Source organism: Lycium ferocissimum, chromosome 4 (genome assembly GCF_029784015.1).
Source record: "Lycium ferocissimum isolate CSIRO_LF1 chromosome 4, AGI_CSIRO_Lferr_CH_V1, whole genome shotgun sequence".
Classification (NCBI taxonomy): Eukaryota; Viridiplantae; Streptophyta; class Magnoliopsida; order Solanales; family Solanaceae; genus Lycium; species Lycium ferocissimum.
The window spans coordinates 51,975,213-51,984,963 of NC_081345.1; the positions used below are offsets into that span (position 1 = coordinate 51,975,213).

Consider the following 9,751-nt stretch of genomic DNA (forward strand, 5'->3'; position numbering starts at 1 on the left):
TCTAGAACTCCGTTTAAGGTCGGGATACATACCAAAGTTTCAATACCACGAACATGAGCTTCTTTAGCTCTTTCACAGCTATTAAACTAAAGTTGTTGAGAACCAGTTAACCAAAGAGATGAACCAATACTAAAAGCTTTACAAGGTACACCATCACCAATAGAAAAAGATTGAGCTAATGACATAACATAAAACCAAATGCATCAGTAACATCACCATCTTCAACTACTTCACCATTATTGAGCTTAAGATGCGCTTGGGCATGTGGTCCTCAACGATGTCTAGGTGTATCAATGGACATCGCTGTAACGGTTCGCATTTTCGCGGGCGGGGTTAGCACTCAAAAAAGCTACTTCAAAATCGTTGGTGCTCTTTCGGACTTTGTTTTAAAAGAGTCGCCACCTAATTTTTAGGAAATTAGGAAAACCGGTTTTGAAGGGGTTATTCATTCGCCGTGAAAAATCCTTCTTAATCCAAAGCTCTAGGTAAGGGTTCTGGCGATCCCCTAGGGAAGGTGTTAGGCACCCTAGTATTAAGGATCCGTATTATACCGTTGACCTTCAAATTCCAATGTGTGGGTATTTGCATGAACTGTTTATTTAGTGTTAATTCCCGCAAAAATCTGTCTTTTGTTATTTGCATATCAAGTTCTCTCCTTTTTGAAAAATTTAAGTGTAGTTCCCTTATAAATGGGCTAATTTTAGGTTGCATCTATCATACATAAAAGATATGTTTCTTCTTATATATGAGGATAAATGATCTTTTGCAAAGAGGAAAAATGTTTTGTGATGAAGTATATATACTTTTTTAGTTCATGCTTCACTCCACACTTGATTCGGGTTAAACATATACATACGCTAAGAACCCCTTACCTATTACTTCTATTAAAGGACGTTTTAGTATAAAAGAAATTGTTTTGATTAGGCATTGGGCCGCAAACAAGTTGAATTTATGGAGGACGGCAACCACTATATATTTTTTATTTGAAGAGTTTTAAAACCTTATGAGTTTATCCCTATTTTCTTTTTAAAAGGGGAAAGGATGGTAATTTTTTGGTGAAAGTGTTAATAGATTATGGCCCCAAATTTATGTTAATAGATTATGGCCCCAAATTTATCTCTGTTGGCTGTACAAATGAGGCCCAAGACTAAACTTTTGAAATTTAAAATGTCTCGTGACAATTTGGTGGGCCGTGGCCCAAAACTCAATTTTTTGTTCATTTAGAATTTATCAAAATCATTCCAGTTTTAAAAGCAAGACACAATATACATTTTTTGATTTGATTTTGAGTTTACCATGATACCAAAAAAACCTTTTGTTATTATTCTCCACAAATTGGTTTTATTATGAAAGTCGTGTCCCTTGAAATGCGAAATGAAGACTTCGACAAATCATTTTTAATAGAAATCGTTTAGGTGCTAACATTTACTCGAGTTTCTAAATCCAATTTGTTTCTTTGTAGGAAAACATCTGTTTTGCTTTATTTTAGAAATTCTCTTTGAAAGTGAGAAAAATAAAACGGGTTTTGAAAATTCGCAAAAGGGGCCTAAAGTCCAACTAAACGGCTTAAGTACCATTTGCCTAAAGCGTCTAGTTCCAACCATTTGGTTTCCAATAATGTTGTGAGTTTTTACAAATATAGAATTTTGCTTCCCTTTTTCTCGTACTTGGCAGAATTTTGAAAGAATTGTTAGGCCCAATAGGGAGGCTTTTTCCTGTGCAGTCCTTGTCAAGAATGGATTCACAAGCCTTTTGTGCTTCCAACTCAAACTCAACCACAACAAAAGAGAGGAAGTAAATAAATTTTCGACTAAGAGACTCAAACCAGACCATGAGGTCTTCGTTTGAGTCTAAAAATTATACTTTGCTTATATTTCAAGTGTTTAACTAAAAATTCTAGCTTTCTTTGTTTTTTTCTATTGTAAAAAACCTCTGCTTTGTTTGAAGGTTGGGGTTCTATATAGAACCCCAAGGCTGTGAAAACCTCGTAAAAAAATCGATGTGGGATGAACTAGTTCTTGTTCAAATCACCTTGGCAAACGAAAATCTATGGTGGAAATTGACAGATTCAAGAATGCATGGCCAGATCTGAGTATTGCTCTACTCGATCTGGCCCGCTTGTACTCAACCAATAAGAATTTAACAAAATACAACAATATAATAGCGGAAAATAAAGAACAGATGCAGAAATCGTGTAATAAATTTAAAAACTAAAAGGAAAATCGAAGATGAAAGCGACCTATACCGTGTTTGGGAACGATTTTGAGTGAGAAATCGTTGAATCATTAATGCTTATCATTCAAGAGGAATGTACAAAGGCTGTAATGTCTTGTACTCTTTGCCACTTTGCCATTTCTGGCATGAGAGAGAAGGTGCCGAAGCCTAGCGGCGCTAGGGTTAGGGTATGGGGAAAGGGGAAGGGAAGGGAGAGAAGATAAGAGGTCGTTTGGTCATGGAAATATGACGAGTGAAGGGATTTTGCCCCTTATCATCCGTGACTTGGGCCGGGTCAGCCCCATTAGGCTTGGACTCGGTCCAGCTGAAAAATTGAAAAGAAAATGGCCCTTTTTCTTGTGTATACACCAAGTGTATACACATATATCTCATACATATGTGTGTAGACTTGGTGTATATGCTAGGTATATCTAATTATTAATTAATTATAATTAAAGAAGATTAAGACCATGGAAGAAAAAAAAATAGTTGCCACGCATTTTATAATAATAAAGAAAAGACAGAAATAAATTCAAAGGTCAGTTTAATTAATTGATGGGCCTGAAACTTTAATAAATTGGCCCAACGTATTTATTTTAATTATGGCCTTTTAATCTAATTTTGAACGTATTATTTTAAATTAAATGCCAATAGGCTAATTTATTTATTTTTTAAATATAAGCTAATTCTTTTAAATGAAATAATAATTAAACTAATTGTGACCCGGGCAAAATCAAGAAAGAAAAAGGAAAGTATATATAATAAGGGGCTCAATTTTTTTTTTTTTTTTTTTTTTGCAATAATTAATTATCTAGCCTAATCAAATTATTAAAGGACGATTATACTTATTTTTTTTATAAAAAAGAAAGGAGTAGTAAAGAAAACGTAATTAATCAATTACCTAAACTATTTAAATTATCCAAATTTTAGAGTCGGAAAATAAAAGGGAAATGTCAAACAAAAATAGTTTTAAATAATTCAACCAAATATCTTGAAAATCATTTATCATTCTCTAAACAAAACATGATGCATATAAAAATCTTTTACTGATTTAAAAGGAAGAAATGTTGCTCTGGGCATTTTTTTTGGTAATATCATTTAAGGCTATTAGAGATATTCAGCTTATTTACTCATTTCCCAGGGACCCCGAGTGATTGAAATGGCTTACGGGAGATCAAAAATTAGGTGTCAACAGCTGCCCCTTCGGTGTTCGGGGATGGCGGGACCATCCCTGAGCAACGAATTTTGACTAACTAATTTTTGGCTGACCCGACTTATTGGACCTTTCGCCCTATGCAATTTCCACATACATGGAAGGACTCTAGTTTTCGAGTTTCCTACATATTTCATGTTGTATGAAAATTCAAGCCATTTGTAGTTCGACTCGACTAGAACCCTTAAGCATTTTGCGGGGAACTCCTTAGGCATTCAAACATAGTGGTTAGGTGTCCCAAGGAGTCTTGTTAGGATGTGACGACTCTTAGGGCTTGAGTTTGCCTACATATCCCTAGTTCCTGGGAATCAGGTCACGTGTAGTTCAACATGCTGGAGAGAAGTAAGTCCCTTATGCAAGGGCACTCTCAGACTTCTCAGTGTGTATCCGACCGGTTGCGGTTTTTTGAAGCAAAAGAAAAGAGAGAAACAGAACAAGTAGTGGCTGAGTCTGAGGTTGGATGGCTTCCGAATCCCGGCCGGAGAGCTTGACTCTCATGGGAACCCTATCTTGACCGGCTGCGTAAGAAAAAGTTTCACGTTTACTCCGCAAGTTGTCTAGATCTGACTCAGAAACTGGCTCCTTTCAGACTGCTGCGCGTCCTTTTTCTCCCTGATTTTGACAATATGCGGATATTCTTATGAAAATTTAGATGAATGGCCCTCTTGGTTGTTTGTATGAATGACCTTTTTGGCTATTTGTATGAATGGCCCTCTTGGTTGTTTGCATGAATGGCCCTCTTGGCTTGTCTGTATGAATGGCCTTTTTGGCTGTTTGTATGAATGGCCCTCTTGGCTTGTTTATATGAATGACCCTCTTGGCTGTTTGTATGAATGAATTGAAAGGAATTAAAAGATGACATATATGGCCCTTGCGGCTGGATGGTCTTTCTTTCATCCGTAGTGTGGTCTGTGACCCTCGTGGTCGGATATGCCCCTTTGTTTTTGTCATGACCCTTTTGGTCGAGTATGTCTTTGTGCTCATTCATTATGACCCTCTTGGCCTGATGTGTCTTTGTCATTTGCTCTTTGTGACCCTTTGGTCTGATGTGTCTTTATTGTTCGCTTTTTGTGGCCCTTTTGGTCTGATGTGTCTTTACTGCCTGTTTCCGCTGTGATTCTTTCAATCTTTCTCCTCCGTTTGGGCTCTTGCCTTTGCTCTGCTGCTGCCCTGTAAAGAGGAAAACCTGCATCTACAGAAAATTGTGAGTTTCCTAAGAAGCCGATTAACGCGGTCGCCTTCCTACCCGGTGTTTCCTCCTGATTCCACTTTGAACCGTCTTGGTCTCGGTATTTCGAGAGGTGCTTTTGGGATGTATTTGTACTAAGAGGTAAAAATAAAATTTATAAAGTACGCGTTGTTTTCCCTTTTTAGCAGTTGTTTTATTTTGTTTTGTGTCATGAAGTGTGTCTTCTGTGAACGAAAATCTGCCGATTCTCCTTCATAGCACGGTTGTTGATTTGGAATTTTTGAGATCCTTTCTTAAAAATTCTACACAGTTTTAAGACTTGCTCCGATCGTCCCTTATGTTGTTTTGCTGAGCTTTTTTGAGGTCCCTTAAAAAATTCTGCCCCAGTGTACGATTCTATTTTGCCCTCTCTTTTGTTGACCACCTTTGATAGGAATTTTTGAGGTTCCCTCAAAAATTCTGCCCCAGTGTAGGGTTGGTATTGTCCGATTCTTATACCAACCCTGCGAGCCTGATTTCGTTGATTTTTCCGCTTTATTATCTCTGAGGTTTCCTAGGGATTTTTGGTTTTTCTTTTATGACGACCGAGCTGTAGCGCTACGTATCCTGCCGCAGCGAGAATTGTGTCGAACGTAGTTCGAATAAAGTAATTGAGTTTTTGGTTTTACTAATAAAGCGACCGGGTCCAGTATGGACTGCCTACGTATCCTATCGTGGGGAATTCAGGTCATTGCATAGTTCATTACATAGATGGTTTGTTTTGCTCCTATTCTAGTACGATTACAAGCAAAAGGGTGCAATTACAAAGAAATTAGAAATGCTAGTACAAGCAAAATAGGATCCTAAACATAGTATCTCTTGAGTGCGTCTGCATTGATGGCTTTGGGCCACTCTTGCCCGTCCATCTCGGCTAAAACCACAGCTCCTCCTGAAAGTATTTTCCTGACCATGTATGTTCCCTGCCAGTTCGGTGCGAAATTCCCTTTATACTCCTCTTGGTGAGGGAAGACTCGCTTGAGCACGAGTTGTTCGATCTGGAAAAGTCGAGTTCTGACCCGCTTGTTGAAGGCTTTAGACATTCTCTGTCTGTACAGCCGCCCGTGGCACACTGCCACCATTCGTTTTTCCTCTATCATGGCCAGTTGTTCATAACGGCTCTTGACCCATTCAGCATCTTTCAATTCTGCCTCTTGGATAATTCTGAGTGAAGGGATCTCTACCTCTGCGGGTATGACCGCTTCTGTACCATAAACGAGGAGGTATGGAGTTGCCCCGATGGAAGTTCTGGTTGTTGTTCTGTATCCCAACAGAGCATAAGGCAGCTGTTCGTGCCCCTTTTTGTAGTTGTCAACCATCTTCCTCAAGATCCTTTTGATATTCTTACTGGCAGCTTCTACGGCTCTGTTCATCTGGGGCCGGTAAGCGGTAGAGTTCCTGTGAGTGATTTTGCATTGCTCACTAATATCCTTCATCAAATGACTGTTCAGATTGGCGCCATTATCCGTGATGATAGATTCCGGTACACCGAAATGACATATCAGATTGTTTCTGACGAAGTCCGCTACCACTTTCTTGGTCACTGATTTGTGGGAAGTTGCCTCCATCCATTTGGTGAAATAGTCTATGGCAACTAAGATGAAGCGATGTCCGTTGGAGGCCGGAGGTTCAATGGGTCCTATGACGTCCATTCCCCACGCCACGAAAGGCCAAGGAGAGCTTATCGCATGCAATTCTGAGGGTAGAAGTTTGATTAGATCCCTGTGTATCTGACATTGATGGCACTTTTGCATGAACTTACAGGAATCATGCTCTATGGTCATCCAGTAATACCTTGTCCCAGGATTTTCTTAGCGAGGACGAATCCGTTCATGTGGGGTCCACATGCTCCAGGGTGCACTTCTTTCAGCAGCTTCGTGGCCTCTTCGGCATCCACGCATCTGAGCAAACCGAGATCAGGGGTTCTTTTGTATAGTACTTCCTTGTTCAAGAAGAAACCATTGGTTAACCTCCTGATGGTTTTCCTTTGATTTGCCGAACTCTCCGGCGGATACTCTCCTTTTTCCAGGTAGGTCTTGATGTCGACGTACCATGGTCGGCCATCTGGTTCCACTTCTACACAGGAGCAGTGGGCCTGCTCTTCCTTTAATGTGTTCTCCAACGGATCAATGTGGGCGCTCTCAGGATGTTGGATCATGGATGCTATCGTAGCTAACACGTCTGCGAACTTGTTTTGAGCTCTTGGCGTATGTCTGAAGTCGATATTCTTGAATCTCCCGCACAACCTTTGTGCCAAATTCACATAGGGGATATTTTATCATTTTTGGGCGCCCAATTTCCCTTCACTTGGTTGATGAGTAGGTCAGAATCTTCGATCACCAACAATTCTTGTATGTTCATATCCAATGCCATCCTAGTCCTAAGATGCACGCTTCGTATTCTGACATATTGTTGGTGCATCTGAAGTTAAGCTTTGCAACCATCAGATAGTGTTGGCCTGTCTCTGATATCAATACAGCTCCAATGCCCGATCCTTTGCAGTTGACCGCTCCATCAAAAAATAGTCTCTAGCCTGAGTATGGTTCCAACACCTCTTCTTCTATGGTCATCACCTCCTCGTCCGGGAAGAAAGTCTGTAATGGATCCAATTCATTATCCACAGGACTTTCCGCAAGGAGGTCTGCCAGGGCTTGTCCCCTGATCTCTTTTTGCGCCACGTACACAATGTCGAACTTACTTAGCAACATTTGCCATTTGTCTAATTTTCCTATGGGCATTGGCTGCCGAAAAATGTATCTCAAATGATCCATTCGAGAGATGAGGTGAGTGGTGAACACTGACAAGTAGTGCCTCAGCTTTTGAGCGATTCAGGTCAAAGCACAACAAGTCTTTTCCACCAGCGTGTACCGGGCTTCGCAAGAGGATTATAGCCTAATCAACAGGTCAAAGCACAACAGGTCTAGCCTAATCAAATTATTAAAGGGCGATTATACTTTTTTTTATATATATAAAAGAAAGGAGTAGTAAATAAAAGGTAAATAATCAATTACCTAAACTATTTAAATTATCCAAATTTTAGAGTTGGAAAATAAAAGGGAAATGTAAAACAAAAATAGTTTTAAATAATTCAACCAAATATCTTGAAAATCATTTATCATTCTCTAAACAAAACATGATGCATATAAAAATCTTTTACTGATTTAAAAGGAAGAAATGTTGCTCTGGGCATTTTTTTTTGTAAAATCATTTAAGGCTATTAGAGATATTCAGCTTATTTACTCATTTCCCAGGGACCCCGAGTGATTGAAATGACTTACGGGAGGTCAAAAATTAGGTGTAACAACCGCGACCTCCACACAGCCTGACCAACCCTGCAAAAGGTCGTCTTACGACAGTTTGGGCATACTCAGAATATACCCCCCGACGTTCGTCATGAGCTCCGACACTACCAGCGGGACGATTGAGCAGCCATCGATGATGCATTTCTGGCTTTCATGGGTGTCCAGCTCCAGCGTTGGCAGGACAGGTTGGGGACTTTAGCGGTAATTGGTCATGCGACTCCCATCATGGATTACATGCACTGGTATCATAGGATCGCACGCCAATTGATCGGCAACCTAGCTTTACGTTCCGCAAGGGATGTAGGATACGCAAAGACTCACAGGGTAGAACGAGGCGTTGGTAAGTATATTTATATTTATTTAATTGTATTAATTATTACGTTTTAAAAATAACTTTTTTTTACTATTGAACACAAATGCAGCTGCTGGCCGTACAATGATTACGCATATTGGGGTTAGAGCATATGTGTTACCCCCAGGTTGCGGGGCTTGCGGTGGAGATGGTGCGGATATCGGAGGATGATATCTGGCAGGCAAGAGATTTTAAGCGCATGGATGATCCTGTTCCAGAGGGTGAGTATTAGGCGGCGCGAGGAGGAGAACTTGGTGTTGCCAGAGGACGCGGTGTTGCTAGAGGACACGATGCTCGTAGAGGACGCGGTGCTGCTAGAGGACCTGGTGGTGGAGGACACCATCTGGTAGATGAGGCAGATGAGGCCGCTCCCATTCCAGAGGCCGTTCCCATTCTAGTCCATCCGCAGCCGTTCCAGGCCAGTGGCAGCTCAGCTGGACAGTCACCTACGTTTACGCCGGCGCGCCTACTTGCGGAGATACCTGGGTCTTCATCTCAGCCGAGCCAGAATGCGTACATGGAGGAACGTGATGACATCGATTGGGCGGCGTTTCGCGCATCATTAGATGATGAGCGGCCAGTGAGAAATTTAGACTGTCCCAGGATTCTTGATTTCGATGACTTTTTAATCCCGGTTAGTATTTAAAATACTTATTTGATTATTTAAAGTACTTATTTTAAATATATATGTTACTTATTCTTTTAAATATATATGTTACTTATTATTTCGTAATTTTTTATATTTTAGGATTCGGCGTCAGTAGGTCCACCAGAGCGACCCACTCAAGCGTTTTCTAATGGGCATGTCAAGCCAGAGGTGTCTTCTCATGTGAATGTCGAGCCACAGGTAAGATTTTTATTAAAAATTAATTTTATTCAATATAAGATGAATATTTAAAATACTTATTTCATTATTTAAAGTACTTATTTTAAATATATATGTTACTTATTATTTTGTAATTTTTCATATTTTAGGATTCGGCGCCAGTGGGTCCACCAGAGCGACCCACTCAGGCATTTTCTCATGGGCCTGCCGAGCCAGAGGTGTCTTCTCATGAGACTATCGAGCCACAGGTAAGATTTTTAGTAAAAATTAATTTTATTCAATATAAGGTGAATATTTATTTAATTTTTTTAACCTTTATTTGGACCTCGAACAGCATCTTGTCCATGAGACTACTTCATATTCTGCACCAGACCCATCTCAGCAGCCTACTCAGGCACCCGTCGATACAAGGTTTGATTATTTAACAAACGTTAATGCATTCAATATAAATACGAATTGATACTAATTTTTATATATTTTTCAGGTTCATCCTTCGGCACCTGCCGTGGCATCTCCCGATGAGGATGAGGTCTCGTTTCCAGACTTAGATCAGCCTGAGATTTCGAGCATGCCAGTGGGACTAGATCCGAAGAAGAAGCACGTTATGCAGAAGGGCACA

The 9,751-nt window shown here is 40.1% G+C and overlaps 1 protein-coding gene across 1 annotated transcript; it reads right to left on the bottom strand.

Moving 5' to 3' along the window:
* Nucleotides 1-5,458: 5,458 nt before the first annotated feature.
* Nucleotides 5,459-6,810, bottom strand: LOC132054169 (uncharacterized). The gene is made up of 2 exons (XM_059446222.1): nucleotides 6,447-6,810; nucleotides 5,459-6,348 (listed from the first exon to the last, which is right to left on the bottom strand). Exons 1-2 carry the CDS (start codon nucleotides 6,808-6,810, stop codon nucleotides 5,459-5,461), a joined length of 1,254 nt encoding a protein of 417 aa, XP_059302205.1.
* Between the last annotated feature and the right edge of the window lie 2,941 nt (nucleotides 6,811-9,751).